Source organism: Montipora capricornis, chromosome 4 (assembly GCF_036669925.1).
Source record: "Montipora capricornis isolate CH-2021 chromosome 4, ASM3666992v2, whole genome shotgun sequence".
Classification (NCBI taxonomy): domain Eukaryota; kingdom Metazoa; phylum Cnidaria; class Anthozoa; order Scleractinia; family Acroporidae; genus Montipora; species Montipora capricornis.
In genome coordinates, this window is record NC_090886.1 from 36984861 (window position 1) to 37004099 (window position 19239).

At 38.8% G+C, this 19239-nt stretch overlaps 2 protein-coding genes across 2 annotated transcripts in view; one reads left to right on the top strand and one right to left on the bottom strand.

Moving 5' to 3' along the window:
• LOC138046873 (rabphilin-3A-like) overlaps positions 1 to 13307 on the bottom strand; it is a 28411-nt gene extending 15104 nt beyond the window's left edge. Inside the window, 9 exon segments of the mRNA XM_068893457.1 lie at positions 2006 to 2191; positions 3105 to 3431; positions 4698 to 4716; positions 5719 to 5808; positions 6784 to 6870; positions 8532 to 8661; positions 12232 to 12375; positions 12922 to 13107; positions 13223 to 13307. Coding sequence (XP_068749558.1) covers positions 2006 to 2191; positions 3105 to 3431; positions 4698 to 4716; positions 5719 to 5808; positions 6784 to 6870; positions 8532 to 8661; positions 12232 to 12375; positions 12922 to 12992 — 1054 coding nt within the window. The 5' untranslated portion in view covers positions 12993 to 13107; positions 13223 to 13307.
• Positions 13308 to 15608: 2301 nt separating this feature from the next.
• On the top strand, positions 15609 to 17066 carry LOC138044685 (uncharacterized). The gene is made up of 2 exons (XM_068891137.1): positions 15609 to 15818; positions 15986 to 17066. The coding sequence occupies exons 1-2, from the start codon at positions 15668 to 15670 to the stop codon at positions 16408 to 16410; spliced, it is 576 nt and encodes a 191-aa protein (XP_068747238.1). The 5' UTR covers positions 15609 to 15667; the 3' UTR covers positions 16411 to 17066.
• The last annotated feature ends 2173 nt before the right edge of the window (positions 17067 to 19239 follow it).

Below are 19239 nucleotides of genomic sequence, written 5' to 3' on the forward strand. Positions count from 1 at the left end.
ATCTCTAAACTGACTTTTGTTTCAAAACATCGTCTGATAGTATGTTTTGTGCTTCAGTTTGATCGTATGTTGCTTTCAATGTTTTGTATGTGGTTCGTGACCCTTTGGAAAAGTAGTTTCCCACGAAACCCCCCTACCCCTTGGAAATTACTGCCCTTTAACCCCCCCTCTCCCTCGGAATTTCCAATTGTCTTCCGTGGTGGGGGTATGGATATTTTCTGGAACCATTATGCACTACACAGTCCATGGGAACAAAGCAGTGAAAAGAACAATGTAACCTGATATCCTTTCACCCCTGAAGCAGCCACCATTGACGAGTACAATCGTCTGGCATTAGACAGAATAAAATCTTTAAGCATCATTCTTACAATAGTTTAAAGGGGCAGTGTCACGCTATTTCAGTCAAACTTCAAAGACCAAAAAATAATGGTGTAGTTTTGTTTCCAAGAACCATTGAGGTGCACTGAAGCTATTCTTTGCTACATGTACTGTATATCTGCATCCACAGATGGAGTCTGTGGATAGAAAAGGATTGAAAATTGGCCAGATTTTTTAACTTTGGAGAAGGTGTCTTCAGAAAGTCGTCAGTAATTCAATACAAATAAGTCCCTGTGCAATAAATATATTTCATATCTTGTCAGTGGGTTGTCAGATATGTTGTACGCGTGAGTTAAAGTGCTAATTTAGATTTTCATGCAGTTTTTACCAAAAAATAGCAAATTTTGCATGACAGTGCCCCTTTAAACTTAATGGCCTTATTAGCTCCCACAAGTCAACACCTAGCTAAGTAGCTAGCATCGATCCCAATAAATAATCCAAGGGTCATCAGTTAAGAGCTGTTGACTAAGATTTTTTGTGCAGATTGTCCTGAAATACCATCAATGAATATGTCTACTCATTCATTTACCAACCCAAAAACTCACTATCCCCTTCATTTTAACATCGGAGAGAACAGACCTCTTTCATAATGGTTAAGCCAAATAAAATTTATTCTTCTGTTGTAATGCTAATAAGTCTTTCTAGCCTTGCAACTACAAGCAAATTTCAAGAAAATTTTAACTTTTGTTTCAAAATAAAGCCAGTAGGTCTAATAAACATTAGATACAAAAGAATGTCAAGGTGGTCACCACTTAATTATGGAAGTGGTCTATTGCCACCCAATTTGGTAGCTGACTTAAGTATGAAGGACATATAAGGTTGAGCTTAAGTCAATGGCCACACTCCCTATACATGTAGCTCAGTGATACAGCATAATTATTGTTACAAGGATCAGAATTATTTGGAAAGTTTGCGAAGGTCACTGTCACGCAATGTGTTGTTTCAAGAATTTTCTAGAACTGTGACTCATCAGTTTCAAAATAGTTTGTGACTCATAAGTTTAAGAAATTATTATAGAGTTTATTGTGATAGCTGTAAATGGTTACTTTTGGGAACTTTTAGACTCTCTTCAGATAGCGCGCTATATAGCCGGTTCTCTATAGTCAGTTGGTGCTTTGGCCGTTGTGGTTTTGGGACTTCATTCCCTGTCTGTGATTTCCAAGTGATATTGTGTGACAAGTGACAAGTGACAAGTGAAGGGATTTCCCCCATTTGTGTGTGATTCTGGCATTCTGCTATCAAGTATACAGTGATACTGTGAAAGAAGTCTTAAGTCGAGATTTCGTCAAAGAGAAGGAAATTAGTACTTTGCCTGTGGTCAGTCTAACTGTAGAGAAGTATTAAGTTAATTGTACTGAGATTGTACTTAAAGAGTAGTTGCTACCTGGAGCTAAGTTGTCTCCCGTTGTTTACAATAATATTAAATATAAGTTGTGTTCCGTGGAAATAGCGAGGTTATTATCTTTCCGCCGGTAATTAGTTACCGTAACAATATGAACTTATAATGCAAAGGTGCAGGCCTGTTTTCAACCCCTCTTAGAGGCAACGATTTTTTCCAAGAGTGCTCACATCATTATAAGTAAACAAATCTCTGTAAGCATGACAAAGTTATCAGGGCTGTACCCACCAGCATTCCCTGTATCTTTGGGTACTGAAGCCTCAGACTCCTTGAATGTTCTCACCAGCTCATCAATGTCTTCTTCTTCTGTGTCTTGTTTTTTACCCAATGCACCATGAACATCCACCTTTACTTCTTCAATTACCTTCCTTGTGAACAAACCACCTTTTTGCTGTATGTAACTTTTTTCAGGTGCTACGAGATATAAATAACATTCTGTAATCAATACAGGTTCAATACAGGTTAGATTTTTTTCTGTCTCACGGCAAACAATTTTACTCGTCAATGGGGTTGCAGTTCAGGAGTCAATTCAAAGGGTTAATAGTTTTAAGAATCAGGCAGTGGAGAACTAGGGAGTTTAAGATGACTCAAGCCAGTTTCAATACTTTCCAAAGACCTTGTTATTAGAAGGATTGACACTACAATGCTTATCACGAAACAGAAATGTTGTGGTACCATGTGAAACATCTATTATTGCTGAACAAGATGCAGTCATTTTTGTGATGTAACAATTTACCATGGCAACAGGAAAGCCTTGCAAAACACCCCATATTTTGGCTTTAGTTGCTCATATCTTGCACAAAAGTGATCAGCAGGCCAAGATGAAACTCTCTGCAAAGTTTGAAAACTTCTGTGGAGTGGATTCAGAGCTACCAATATCAGTGACTTCATAGCTTGGGTTCAAACCCCATTGAAGTCCTGAGTTTTTCAGGCTTAATTCTCTTGACTATGGAATTGCTTAAATTGCATCGATAACTGTGAGGATGACAGCTTCACTTGATTTCATATCCGCAGTTCAATATGTGATACATTTCAAACATTTCGTTCATGTTGACATTAATCAACTACATTTATAAGAGAGGGTATCCAAGGGATTTCTATGACACATGACACTTGTGCATTTACACAACATACATGTAGGAACAGATAGAAAGAGCATGACCTTTATTAGTGGTAGTGACAGTAACAAATTCAACAATATTTTCCCCCCGCAAAACAATGGAAAAAACACTGGTTCAATAAAAAAACAACAAATAAATAAATGTTGAACTTTATGTGCTTTCCTCTGGTCAAACTACCATGCACTAAACTTAAAATGCACACTTACAGTCAATCGTCCCATTGAGTTCCTGTTTTGAGGATGGTTGTACACTGGCGTTGGTTGAATGATAGTATTTATCCTCTTGTGTCATCTGCAGGGTTCTTTTACGAAAGGGGGGTGGGGTGTCACTGTTTTCCAATATGATGCTGCCTGGCATCGAGAGATCTGATATCCGACTAGCATAGATTGGGCGTTCATCAGCTGCAGGTGATCTGTCCCTGTTTGCAAGTAAGGTGGACTTTTGTCGAGGATCAAAGATCATTTCATCCGATGAACTGCTGGATTCCTCCCCCTCTGATTCAGTTTCATCTCTTACCACACCATCGAAATCATCTATAATAATTTATTATTTAAAACAGAATAGTCGCTTTATAGTAAGATGATAATGATAATGATAATGATGAAAGGGTTGTCACTACAACTTAGATTAGCTGGTCGATTAGAAGGCAGGTGGTATTTTAATTCACAAGAGGAGGGTGCACTTGGAGAGTGCAGTTTTAGGTATGCAGAGCACCCCCTAAAGAGGTTAAAAGTCATGTACTCCCAGAAATGTTTTTGAAAAGAAGAGTCACTTAAATTCCATTTCCTATAATTTGGGATGTGTTTTCAAGAAAAACTGTCATACCATGCATGCTGAGCTACAATTAGGTGAAAAACTCAATTTAAAGCAAATTTAAGTGTGCTATTTTTGTAACACACCATCTAGCCTGTTTTAAAAGTTCATTGTCTTTAATCTTTTTTCAAATAATTTCACTGTTTGTTGACGTTACAGTGAGAAAAAACAAATCCAACTCCTTTCTAAGATGGCTGATGGTGGCTTCCTGAGGTGCCATAACTCTTTCACTGCTGACTTATCAACCGTCTGTATACCCCATAACTGCTGCATTATTTTTTTTCGCAACAAAACACATCAGAGAAACCACTCTCAAAGAATGAACTATATCTTTCGTTCTATTGCCGCTATTATGAGACATATACAATAAAAATTTGCCATTGTTTAAGCTTACATGTATATATCTATATTAAGGTGAAAACACGGCCTAAACACAACATGATTTATCGAATATAAATAAACAAATACAGTAAACATGCATTACACAAGTTCATGTATGCCAATGACACGCAATTTCTTTAGGCAAAAGGATTTTTTCAAGGAAGGAAACATGTATAATAATGTCTTGAATCACTCGGTCCCACCTATAATTTCCTCATACCTTATGTTTTTAGCGTTCTTGCAAGACAAATGTTGTAGATCTTTGTAGCAGAACACTGAATTTTGCCTTAGTGAAGTCAAAAACATTAATGGCGCCGGGTCATGTTTCACCTTTCTTTTCAAGTGAGATTAATTAATAACCTTTCTATAATCCAAAAATGGAATAACTGGTCACGCTAGTTGTCCTGTAGGGTATACGAAACAATCACATTGCATGCATGACCTTATAGGAAAAAATTTGGAACAGCACTTTGGGACACTTTCTTGTGTTGAGTATTCTCGACACCAGTTCCAGCTCCGTCGACAGCACCTAGGTTACACCAGCAAACCATTTAAGGACAAAAGAATCATAACTTCTTTAAAGTTAAAAAATCAAGAATAATTACCTTTGGAGCTTCTTGTGTCCTACAATACAAAAAGAAATTTTAAGACTTAATTTTTAAAAACCTTCAACTTTTGCACTTCCTTGCTACCAGAGGTCTCTTTTCTTTTGCAATCGCTGGGCTAACGAGAACAGGAAAAGAGACCGCTACCTGCCATGGGTTGAAAGTCACTGTGTTGAGCATGTGTGGTGATTACTTAATAGAGACTGAATCCTCACCTGTTGTGTGAGCTCACTTAAGGACGGTGCCTACTAATTAACAATATTTTTTTTTGCCCCGGTGTGTGATTATGCAGGAAATGTAGATCTTAACAAGTGTTATTAAAATCCAAAAAGAAAATTGGGGGTAACCACGCATTTTTCAAAGATAATTCATGAATAATATTTTAAAATACAAAGCAATGTATGGCGTTCTTTCTCAATTGAAACTTAATTATCTCTCAAAAATGCATGGTTACCCCCCAGTTTCTTTTTGGATACCAAGAGTACTTACTAAGATCTACTTTTTTTCGGATAGTTTTAAACCGCGCAAAAATATTCCTGTATTAGTAAGCATCACCGATGGGAAATCCGAGTATCTGGAGATGCGCAGAATGTATGCGCAATAACAATAGTAGGCACCGTCCTTAACAACAGCGGAATTACTGTAAAGGAATGAACGGCTCACGTCACAGTCAGCAAACATATTGATCATGGGGCATGCGGTTTGAAAAGTGCTGTCCAAGGTTGTATAGTCCCCTTCGCAGCCGTTTTTCGGATATCACACAACACTCCCCGCAAAGGTTCTTTGGGGGGAGCGTTGCGTGACATCCAAAAAACAGCTGCGAAGGAGACTATCCAAGGTCAACGTTGTGGATGGCTGTTGGATCAAAGCAAGTTTCCACCCATGGCAGAGATCTCTTTTCCCGTATTCGTCACCCCAGCGATCGCAAAAAGAAAAAAGACCTCTGCTGGCCTGGAATTTTTGCTCAATTTTTCATTTCAAAATGTCTGAATAAACTAAAAGTCTGAGTTGACAGACTCACCTTTCTTTCTGCACTTGATTGTCTTTGCTGTCCAGGATGTCTGTAACTGGGTATGGCTTTGAAAAACCAGGCTCCAGTTCGTTTCCATAACTGTTTCCAATAAATGGAAATGTTGCTGTCAAGTCTAATAGCACACTGACCTCTTTTAATAAATTTAATGAAGGTTTGAGGACTCGATTGTCACTACATGCTTTGTTGGTAAATTAATGGGAATTAAGATCTAACTTGTTAATGAGGACATAGTTTTTCAGTGACTGATTAACCCATTGACTTCCGGGGGTTCCCCATTGACGAGTAAAACCGTCTGGCGTTAGACAGAGTAAAATACTAAGTCTGGCCGATTTAGGCCAGTTTGGACGTCTAAGGGTTAAGTGTATAATGTAAGCAAGTTTAACAAAGGTTAAAAACTGGTTTCACATGAAAATTCATCACAAAGATGTGTATGAGAGGTCTTAACCCTAAATTAATTCCCACCTGACAGGACTAGTCTTGGGGGCACTTAAGTGTAAATGGGTTTAATAAATCATAGATAATTTTTCCCACAACTACTGTTTTTATTATTACCTCGAACATCGGTAATTAAATTAATTGTATTTCAGTTCAAACCAATTTCTGACTTAAAACTTCAAGGTTCAAATGGCTCACAGAGTATGACTTGCGCACTAAGCTGATCCTTTCATAAAAATTATTTAAAAACACAGCTAAGTCAGTCTATATACATCAAGAACTCAGACAATAAATTCATTTGTTCAGACACCATTCAATTTTCTGTCATGTTTGAGTTCTCTGGCTCACCACCAACTATCTATTAGCTTTCCTTGTTAACTACAACAGAGAAGGTCTGTTCTGAGTAAAAAAACATTAGAATCAAAGTTGTTTTGGTGTCCTGATTCGAAAGCCTTAGAAAATGTATTTTGTTCTGAAGAAAAAAGAGTATAGGTTGCTTTCTCATAAAGAGATTATTTGATACATAAAAGAAGGTGGCACAGAAATTTGTGATATGGCATCAACACGTCTTACATGCATGTATATAGGTATAATTATTGCAAACCAGTGGTAACAAACCTCTCTATGTTCACTGCACAGCACACACAGCCATATTGCATCACCATCACTGTCATGTGTATCCAGGCCACACTTTTGGCATACACTCTAATAAATATAATATTACTTGTAACTGTATTACATGTACAACAATAAAAATATCATTATTTACATTATTAGCCTTCCTGTTGTTTATTTCTCTTGACAGTCACTCACTAATGGCATTTCTCGGCGAGACCAAGAAGCTGCAGCAGATAATTACATGTATGTATGTACACACCTTCACTCCTTTCTGGACACATTATCTTGTGGTTCAATTTTTTGTTGGTTTAATTAATATATATAGTTCAAACCAATTCAATTGTGATTTTTATTTAACGAATATTCATTACCATCATCTGAAACAAAGCAAATCAAAACTGAACTGGTTTCAAAAGTTTGGAACTACTAACTAAAAGACAATTTTTAACCACAACCAGTGTTTGACACTAATGCTTGCCCGATTGCCTGGGGCAAGTGAAATATTTCCATGGGCAAGTAAAACAACTCTTAGACTTGCCCGATCGATTGGGCTGGCAATCAGAATTTGTGTTCGACAAATATTTTGCGGAACGATTTGATTTGCAGCGAAGAAAGTGATTAGTAATGTGGCGTAGTCACCGCAAACATGATAAATATCGAACAAATGCACAAGAAAATTCTACCATTTTGTCATGCAGTTTCAACCAGCTTTGAAAGGCTTACAAAACGTACTATAAGACAAATTAATGGAATTTAATTCAAAACCAGCCTAATCTCAGAGAGATATTCCAGGAACCTCCCTTGATCTCTTATAAAAAAGGAAAATTGCCATGCTTGTCAAAGCAAAACTGTGAAGGCTTCTAGAACCCCATGGACATAGAGCAAAAATGGTAGTTGCCTCCAGCTCAAGAAGTTACTCATTTAGTTACCAGGATCAACCCTGTTGAACACCTCACTTCACAAAAAGTTTTTTTTTCCTTCCTAACACAAATCGCGAAGTTCCAGAAACATAACTGATAGTAAAATAAAGTGAATTAAAATTGAAAATGGAAATGTTATTCATCACAGGAAAATCATAACTCAGGTAATTTACAAAAACTTAATAGAATACTTTCCTTAGCTTTTTAGCCAGAGAAAATGTCCAAATACACACTTCTTATAAACTGATACAGGCTTCTTACTAACTGATACATACTTCTTACTAACTAAGTTACAGACTGAGTTTTTCATGCACATCCCATAAGACAACGAGAAAAAAAGAGATCGTTAAGTCACAGTAGAGACCAAGAAAATGCTTTTAGAGAGACATTTATTAATCTCTGAGGTAATGGAGGCATGGCATGGGGGAAAAAGAAACTTATAGTTGCATTGAAGTCACACACAAATTTCAACTGCAACAAATGATTGGCATGCGTCGATCAAAATCCACAAAACAAAATAAACGTTATTGGCTTTTCAGTTTGAAATAGTTGCTTGCAAGATTCACACAGTTTCAGAAGTTTATTTCACATAAATAGCATGAAAAACGTGTTGAAATATGTTGCATCAAAAATTAATACCAAATAATATTTAGTGGGCCAGAGAGCAAACTGTCCTGTAGAATTGTGCCCGCTAAATTAGCCAATCACAGCAAGTGTACAATCTGAGAGTCTATAATTATAAAGGAAATTATTTTTCCAAGTCCCAAAATACAATCATTTAAGTTATCCAGTATAAAACTGTCCACAGCAAATAACCGGTATACCCACCATCCCACAAATGTCACATCTTTTGGCAATAACTTTCAGGGCCCCAAACTTGGAATTGCAAAGAAGGCAAGTCTCTCTTCCATCTCCAATGGCATTATTTTGCATATTCTCCACTTTCTCTACCAGTCGACTAAAAGCACATAAAACAAAAAACTCTGAGTTCTTAGAAAGAAATGACCTGAGACCTGAGGCCTTCAAATGGGCGGGGGGAGAAAGTAAACTGAACGACACAACCGTAAATATTGCAAGTATTGTATTGTATTAAATAAAATAATAGTATTAGTATTAATAATAATAATAATAATAATAATGATGATAATAATAATAATAATAATGTCTGCAACTGAGCCACTATATCCATGATCCATGATTCTGTGAAGCGCCTATCCAACCAGATCTTCACAACCACATTCTTTGACACCCTCACCTCATCCGGAACCTCCTGACACCACACATCAGCACACTTAACACCATACTTTCCGACAAAGCTCCCAGTACACCCCCAACCCCATCTGATCATGCCCCATCTAATCCTCCAAACCAGTACAACCACTCACCACATGCCTAACAAACTCCACCTCCTCCTCCAGGGAACAGGAACAGCTGTGTACGCAATAGTTTATCAAGAGTCAGGCAATAACCAGGGTCTAGTTGCAGCAAAAGCTCGTTTAGCAAAGAAAGGGCTGACAATCCCAAGGCCGTTTAATTGTGGCAGCCCACATGGCTGCCAATGTTGTTGATAACGCGAGAAATGCGTTGGAGGGTTGTGCAGTGAGGTCAGTGTACGGATGGACAGACAGTATGGTGGCACTTCACCGGATAGCCAGTAAAGGGACTACAAACAGTTCGTATCAAATAGAGTGGCCCAGATCAATGCCAAGGATTACATCCAGTGGGGCCATGTGAGTTCGGGCCAAAACCCAGCAGATGTGGGGAGCAGGGGAAGCCAGTCTAAAGAGCTTCCAGAACTCTGGCTAAAGGGACCAGACTGGCTTTCCAAGCCAGAAATGTGGCCAGCACCTGTGCAAACTGAGGCGAATAAGGAAACAGAAGCAGAAGCAAAGTTAGTCAAGGAAATATTTTCAGTAGCTGTGGAACAAGAGGACAGACTCGAACAATCCTGCAGAAACATGGATTCTGGCAAACCATTCGTATCACATCATGGGTAGCAAGACTCAAGTTGAATTGCCACATTATACCCCGGTGGGTGAGGTTATCCTGAAGCTGTTCCGACTTCATCACGGTACTCAACCACTTCACTGCAGCTGTAAAACTCCTTCCATTATCGGAGTAAATTTTCCTGGGTCTCCCCCTCCATGCGATAAATCATTTGAGACTTTTGATAAACTCCTCGGCTGTTTGGTTTGGTAGCAACTCAAGATGAAGGGCTTGGGTTAAACTGTATGCAAACAATAAGATATATGCCTTCCCTTCCTTCTTAGGCAAAAGCTTATATGCAATTGGGCTCGCAAATTAAAATCCACACCCAGTACTTCAAATGGGACAGATCCCACTCTCCTGTCTGTTGACAAACTAGCCGTGGGTTGGTTCACAAAGGCAGAGACCTGGAATTTCTTGCTTGCACCCGTAGCAAGCTCTGATGACTTCTTCTTCTTTTGGTCTGGGGAGTATCTTAACTTGTTGAGGGAGAGGTACAACCTTAAACACAGAACCAAGGAGATGGCTGTTCAACCGAGGGATGTATTCCAGGGCCCAGAACAAAACAGCGGGAAATGGATCATTGGAATTGTGACCAAGCTCATTAAAGGAAGAGATGGGGTTGTTAGAGCGATCCGGCTGAGGGCAGTGAGCAGTCCAACAGCTTTACCTAATCGAGCTCTCCTGTGATCAACAACGAGAAGAACAAAAGGAAGGGGGAGGAATGTCACAACTAAATCCAAGTGCAAGGGAGTTTCGCCATCCATTATAGCAGCTAATAATATCTGTTGCCTTGCATGCGCAGAAGCAACAGAAAGCTGAACATTGAACATAGCACTGTTGGAGTATTTGATCCAACTTCTTAGATCAAATAGGGGAGTGCGTCGAGATTCTAGTTGGGCAAATTATAACTTTCTTGTTTTTAAACTCGTTGTAAGCACTCGTTCAAAGCACTCGTTGTAAGTGTTTGTCATAAGATTAGTCAGGCATCTCCAGCCCACTCTCGGTAGGGACTGGGAATCATTTCAAAAGAGTTTGGAAGAGCACATGGTGAGTCAATTGACCGGTAAAGCGAGAGTTGTGGCCGATTAAAACAGTTGTGTTTATCAGTGTGCTTGAATCAATCCGTGAGTTTATTGTCAGAAAAAACAGTTCTGACAATAATAATAATAATAATAACAATAATAATAATAATAATAATAATTATTATTATTATTATTATTATTATTATTATATCATTATTTCTAGGGTCAATTTCTATGTAAAGTCCATGTTTAGGAGGAAACAGCAACCTAAAACAATAGTTCTTAATTGCAGTGTGGCTGTAATGGACTATAAAACACACAGATACTCAGAGAAAATAATATTTCACTTCACAGGCATTTTCAAAGGTAAAGTTGGGAGAACCAGAATGAAGTTGAAAATATGCCATTAAAGGCATATACATGTAACTGCCATTAAAATTTTTGTCAATTTTAATAAAAGAAGAAGTGTTACTTGAGGTTACAGTCTCAGAATTAAATTCATAAATTATTTCCTTTGCACAGTTTAAATCTAGCACTTTTCACAAAACAGAGACCTGTTTCACACGAATCAGGTCCATTAACATCATGGGGAAACTATTTATTTTGTCTTGTTATCATTTGTTATTCAGATAGGCATCTTGACTGATAAATGTAATTCAAGACTGCCATTTAAACTGGTCCACATGTGTTCCAGCCCCACAATACTTATGTAGTTAATCTGTCCACAGTCAAACTGAATGAAAATAACATGAACAAGAAATTTGCTTGAATTATATGACACCTAGTATATGTGAAGACACTAGGCCTTTACAAAGTTCAGTGCAACTATCCTATCTTTTTTAAATTTCTGAATAAAATGTTTGTAAATACACAGTCTAAGTCAACAAAACCGTTTACTTGATAAAGGAGCGTTTTCCTTGATAAAGAGAAGCCCTGTTTCCTTTGCCAATTTTTTTGGCTGCTATTACAAATACTTAAATTAAGCGACCACTTTTTATTGAGAATTAGATACTGAAAGTCTCTGGGATTATATTCTATCGAAATATTATTATTTTTCGCTTGTTACATGCGTTGTCTTTCAATTAGCCTAAGAGATCTGTGGGTCGAAGGCATTATTACAGTGAAAGATAACAAGCACAATATTAATATTGTTCGTAATTTCATTTTAATCAGTCAATTTTATTATTTGCTGCAAAGTTGCAGCTTATCCAGTACATAGTATTTCAATGAAAGCAATGGAGGCCGGAACTCTTTGAACATGTTTTTGAACGCAATTTAAGCTGCAATTAACATTTTAACCGCAAACAAAATCGAACAATTTAAACCAAAAACACAACTCTTGTACAAACAGCATGCAAATCAAATTGAATGCAAATCGCCATAAAAACTACGTTAAATTTTAATAGCAGAATAAACTAAGTCGCACATTTATATAACTTTATTTTCTTTTCACACGCGAATGAAACTTTGATTGTTAAAAAAAAAGCTCTGGCTTATTGTCGCAAAAAACCACATACCCGATTCTTTCCTCCTCGACATGCCGTAGCCTCTCTGAGCGCTCCAGCACATTCCTGATGATCTCTTGCTCCGAAACACTTATATTTGTCTTTGCAGGCTTTCTCACTGGACCACTTGAGTGGAAAGACCAGCCTGAATTGAGTCTGCAATGAAAGAAAACATAACGAAAAAGATATCGGATATATGGCCATAAAACTGTCAGCTTCCTTTAGCAAAGACGATCACCAGCAATCGATGAGGTAAAAGATTTACAACGACCATCAAGCCCATCAAAAACGAGACTAACAGAAAATTCTCTAAAGACTTGGGCCATCTTGCACGGGTTTTCTTAAAAATTTTTTTCAACACTTTCTTGGGCCTAAAACACATGGTGTTTCATTGCCACAGCGAGTGGTAAAAGCACAGATAAAGACTGGCCATCAATTCCACACCTACAAAAGTCCGCATCGCAAAAATCACAAGAAAACGATAACATTTACGATAAAATTCAGCTGTTTGTGGCTTTTAAGTAGTTTTGAATAATTTAAACACCGGAAAACTGGAAATCGGTGCTTTGGAACAATACTAAAACCCTTTCAGAAAAAGACGATTACGATATTTTACCCGATATTTGTACACTATGTTGATTTCCCCAGTCAGGTTGTGCTGACCTTAATTATAAGCATTAATTCAGTCAAAACGTTACTTACTTCGCTCTTAAACATAATTGTCGATCGTTGGGACAAACCCAACGCTGCTCCTCGTCTGTCAATTCACCCATAATCGAGACTTTCGATCCTCTAGGGTCGTCCGTGTAACTTTCGCATTTTGTTCCGGTGAAAATCAAAATCGTCCTTCATGTCGGGAGAGATTCAAATGAGCAGCCAATTAGCTTCCTGTTGAAACAAAACATCAGGGAAAAAGGTCACGCCAAAAATACTTGCCAACCTGTCTATTAGACAACGTCAGTCTTTCTTTGAAAGCACTTTAAACAAAAAAAAAATGTCCTACTGAGAGAGTGTTTACTTGCAAATCTCAATTCGTATTTTTCTTTTGACATATAATATGTCACGTGACCAAATAGAGCTCAATTGACGCTTCATTTAACGATCTTGAGAGTAAATATTTCAAGATGGCTGAAACAGACGGACTTTTACGGTAATTGATTGCCTTTTGTGGACTCCTGATTGAGCGGAATTCTACGCCAAATTGCCCGGGCAAATTGGGAGAGAACGAGGAAGAATAATTGCGAAGTTATAGAATACAGGGTGCGTCGCGTGCTAAAGCCTTGAATTCTACGGTTGAGATCAAGGGTCTTGTCCCGGTGGTCTTGTAGGTAGCTGACAGATATAAAGCTTGTGGGGCCAGCGGCGGGTCCAAAACACAGGTCACATTACACAGGTCACTCGTTGTTTTTATAAGCTTATGTCTTCTTTGCAGGCATTCTTTTGCGTGCGTCTGGTACGAGCCTAGAAGGCCCACCAGGCCGGCGCTTATCTCCGGTTTCTGTAGCATGAAGCGACTAGGAGTATTTTTACTCCCCCCTGGATGGGATGCTAGGCCATCGCAGGGCTACCCCCAGCGTTTTGGCCGGTACCCATTTCTACACCTGGGGCGCGTTTCTCGAAAGTCACGAAATTTTACGGGCCATTTTCTAACGGAGAGGATTTAAGTCGTCAAACTTCATAGTCAGTTTTCTTTTGTTACCTTGAAAACATGTTAAAAGATCGGCTTTCCAAAACAAGCGGTTGGCGGTTTCACAAATGGCTTTTCGGGCACCGCGATATTATTCACTAGAGAGTTTAGAGACAAAACTCGTGTTGTGAAAAGATGTGTAGGAAATGAAGAATCAGTTAATGGCGGTTTATCCTGCCTAAGTTTAACACAACGCAGATCCAGCAAATTATGAATAATCCTTCCAATCAGCATATGCCACCATCTTGGCCATCTTGGTAAAGAAAACAACAGAGGGTTGGGGCAAGCCACTATATCATTTACACATATGGTTGCCATCTTGGTGAGAACTGTTTTATACAAAATTGCATCTCATGCTTGCCATCTGGTGAATTTTCAAATTAGGGATTCTTACTTTCCACAGATTGTCTAGTAAGGCTTGCTTTGAAGTGGCAACGGATCTACATGATCAAGATGGTACGTTTAAAACCTCTAACTCATCATTTCAAAAGCACTGCTTTAAGTGGCCCAGGTTTTAACGAGTGCTCATTACTAGTTTCACTCTGCCAGGTTTTGAGGTTTGGCTGATTTCTCTCTCTAGGCCCCACCCCAGGGAAAGTTGACAGGAATCCTAGTACATCCTGCGAAGAAAGGTATATTTTCTCGCTGATCTGACGGCCGGAAATGGTATGCGTTCTTCGGCTAGATCCGTTTCGTCCTCTTCAATTTCAAGTTAATTAATATTAGTGGAGAGGTGGTGACGGAGTGAAGATCTTGTGCTCGATTCGTCACTGTGTCGAGTAAACATTTTAAGTCGTTTTCAAATCACACAAACTGAGAAAATCTATCACTCAAATAACTAATATTTCACCTTCTGCGCTTCATCTGCACAGAAGCCGCACAGAAGGGTGCGATTATGGCTAAATCGTACATCGTACTTTTAAAGCAAGACTACTGGGCCCGGTTGTTCGAAAGCCGATTAACTTAATACAGGATTACCGCAAACTTTTGTTTCATGTGTTCAACTTTTTGGTGAAAGTTTCTTTTGCTTATTTTTGTTTTTCAAGATTGGCTTCTTCTAATGTGAAGTTTTGCCGAATATCAGCGTTGAACAGCATTTGGGAGTAGAGAAATGAACTCCTTGGTTAATTTTTAATCTGGAATTAGAGTTAATCGGCTTTTGAACAACCGGGCCCTGGTGGTTTTCGGCATATTGATCAGGGACTGTAGGAACTTGACGATCCATAAGTTCTAGTCGGGGATGCTTACCATTTAGCCAAATAATCCGGATGGAATGATCGTTGCATAAAGGTAAGCGATTTTCCGAATTTAGTCAAACCTGGACATAAGTGGAGACGAATTTAATGACCAACCGGATGAGAATGGCGCTTACCATTTTACTACTCCCCCCGTTGAAGTTGCGTGCATTTACTCGATTTTGTCAGAAAGGGCCTGGAAACGGAACTATTCTCACAAATGGTAAGGGCATTTCCCGAATTCCATTCCGAACAGAAAAGAGGACTACCTCTGGAGGTTGTCCACAATTTCTGAAAAGATTTTCTTTCCATTTGACCTCAAACCGAAATTTCCGGATTTTTTGGCTAAATGGTAAACACCCCGGGTTTCCTAGGTAAGGAATTCGCGCGCGCGCGCGCGGTGCTGTTTGTCACGCACTTTGTGACCAAAAGACACGAGTTTGCCGTATTTGCATGACAATTGTTAGATATATTGCCATGGACGCCTCGACTAACGACAAATGGCTAATAATCCAGTCTCGTCAAAATGCCCACTCAAGCTGAGAAGTCACTTTCTAAACCACCAGCAGAGAGAGCAACTAAAGCCAAAAAGAAAAAGAAAAGAGAATCGGGAAGAAGTAGCAAAAATTCTAACTCGAAAAAGCACACGGCGTCAGAAGCAGATAGCAGCAGTGAAGGTTTGTTTGGTTCAAGTGTTTTCTTTGATCTCTTCCAGAAAATATCATTGGGTCGAATTTGAATGTCCTGATTTGAAATAACATACATTTCTTTCGCTCGATCTTTGCTGTGAAGTCTTAACTTGAGGCCCTTGGATAGTTTCGAAAGCGTTATTTTTTCTCCGCAGGAACACGAGTTAGGTCGAAAGGGAAATCAGGTGGAACTGACGACAATAGAGAGACTTCGGACGATTTTACCTCACAATCTCGCTCTACAAGCTCACAAAATACTTCATCGAGAAGCTGGGGAACAAGTAGTTCAGATGGACGAAGCACAACTTGTAGCGGCGAAAATTTTGCCTCAAAGAGCGGTACGAATCCAGGGTCTTCGGACGAGAACCGGAAGCGAGAAACTTTGATTAGTTTAGAACAGACTTCCTCAACAGGAATAGTGGCTGGGAATGAGACTTTCAGGTGGGACTTTGTTCAAAGTGACGATCCAGATGAAGAAGAGGAAAGATTAAGAATTTACAAATTACATAGAAGGAAAAGATACATGGAGTTCTTGCATACGAGAAACGGCGGTGAAGGGCAAAGGAGTTTCTATGCGTAACTAAAATTGACGTTACGACTTTGAACAGTACTACAGAAAAGCTCTTTGTACCTTTCGCATTAGATATTCCATTCGCAAATAGAGCAAAAAAAACGCTTAGCGTATTTTGTTTTTGTTGGCTTTTAAGGATGCGTAGGAACTATCATGATCAGTGCGTGAAAAATGTGTTCCAAGACGATTCTCGAAAATATGATAATTTATTTTTATTTATTTTAGAGAACTTCAATTGAACGATCACTATAAATCATTTTGTTTGCAAAATAACTTGAATCGTTCGAACGATGCAAAAGCTTATGTCTACAAATTCCTTTAAATAATTACTATTTTTTACTACGCACAAGTTATATTGAAAATACACGTAACTGTTGAAATCGTTTTTTACAATGGACTCTTTCCGAGGATTTAGAGAGGATTAACAACCCAAAAGTGTTATTGACAAAGGCCCGTCTATTAATTTAACTTTGCGCTATTTATCTTTTAAAGAATAAAAATTATAAAGTGTACATAAAATCGCGTTTTCCAAAAAATTGCAACTTTTGTTTGAACATTGTGAGGGAGATTTCAGGTGAATTTCTATGAAATTCAAAAAAGAGTGAGTGTTTTTTGAGACGCCACTGAGGCTGTTGAATAAATAACAAAAGAGGTTTAGTCTTTTACATTGGCGTTTGTCAAACTAAATACCGAGAACAGACATTTTAATTTTTTCATCTTAATTATCAACCACCTACTGTAATTTCACGATTTTCCCATATTAAGATCCCAAAGAAACTACCCCCTAGTAAACCAAAGAAAAGACTTCGAAGGAAAAAATGGAAAAAAAACCCGAGGTATTGGAATGTTGACGTTCATCCAGGTTAAGGGAGTGAAAGAATCGTGAAATAAGCCGTCTGTCCACTGTGTCTTTCACCTATTGGAAACTGTTTTTTCGTGCTTTCTGTTACATTCCTTAGTTCCTTCTTTGTAAATAACGTTCAGTGAGCCGTCATACTTTAGAAGCGATCTACCTTATTGGCCACTTTGAGGTTACGTGGGAGACAGGGTCAAGAGTCTTATTGAATTGCATTGTGGGACTGTTTTCCTCCTCTCCCTGACCCCCTACCCCTCAGGAAGGGTTGATACTCAGGGTTTTGAAAGGTCTTGCCAGTTTCAGGCTATTCACGGCCATATTTTTAATTTTGGCGAGTAAAATCGCAATCACCGGACGGCGAACGGACTTAAGTTAAATGGAACACGTTTTTCATCCGATGGAAATTTCCACCGAACACTTCCGGAAATTTTTTGTAAATGGTAAACACACAGTCACTGTGAATACTGTTTGTTCTCTAAACACTCGGCAGTGAAACAAGAACAAATCATTGGCCCTATTTATACTTGAGAAAGTCTAAGACGTCTCAGGGAATACTAGTATAAATACGGGAAATAAGGTGGACGCATTAAACGTCAGACGAATTAAACGTCTCAAGTTAAGTGCGTCGAAACGTCGAACTTAACAGACGTCCTAGTCGTCTCAGACGTCTAAGCCGTCTGGTATAAAGACGAGACGCACTAAACTGGGACGCACTTAGCAACGAAGTGCACACAGTCTCTTTGGTGATTAAATCTCAGCCGAGTATCTTTTGAAGAAAATTGTGAATTTGATTTCTAGCCGTCTTAGTTAACCCTAACCCCGTATTTATATTAGTCGCACTTACGGCCAGAAGTTTAATGCGTCTGGACGTCTTAGACGTCCTCTAGTATAAATACGGCCATTTTCATACTAAATATCATCAGACGCAGACAAGGATCAGGAATAGGCTTCTCATTTATTGCCAGCTATAATTCCATATGTCGAGTAGCTCAACTGGCTCAACTTCAAAAAGCTTACAACAAACGATTATTATAAGATAATGCTCATATCAATATTTCTCGAATGAGCAAACATCAACCTGACAACCTTAGTAGTTAGCACTGAACATTACATTAGCGTACAAGTACGAACATCACAGAAAACTTTACGGAAAGGTAGCGAGAGATGCCGTCGAGTGACCTTGAAACTGCGAGAAATGAGCCGTTGGCAAAATCAGCATCGGACCGGGCCGGACCGGACCGGACCGGATCGGATCGGATCGGATTGGATCGACAAAACTCGGACTGGATCAATAACAAAATTCCCGCCAATATAGACACATGAAATCCCTGGGTCACCAGTTAAGGTTACTTCCCACCTTCGCGGGTGTCCTTCGGGAAAAAGTTCCTACGCGCGTTAGTTTCAATAAAATTCTAACAACTTTATACATCAGAAGAAAGCTTAATAAATGCAGACAGTTTTTTATGCAAGGGCCAGCTGAACAAAGTACAAGTGCCGGATCTTGGGAGATCTGACCAGCAAATAACATTTAGACTAAAAACAAAATAATTATGCGAGGCTGGTTGTACGGCTGTTAGGATATATAGTTTATTTAACTCTGGTTTGACCAATATGTCGGCGAGTTAAGTGATTTAACTGAAGAAGTCAGGTCGTGCCTGACGAAATATTGGTCAAGCAAACGCTATATATCCTCACAGCCGTACAACCCGCCTTGCATACCTATTTTGTTTTTAGTCTTACTAAATGTAGTTTACGATAAAAAATCATGTTTAACCGAGTTTTCCTTTTAGTGTCAGGAGCCAGTAAGACGTGAAAACACGGAGGGTTCCTCTAATGAATTTATCGGGTATCGGATGCCGAAGCACGAGCAAAATGACTTTACACTGTTATTCACAAGCCATCAATCAACGAAATTGTCTCAGACGTTTTCGATATTCTGATTAGTTGTCTAGATATCCGCATCTAAGGTTGGAGTAACCAAA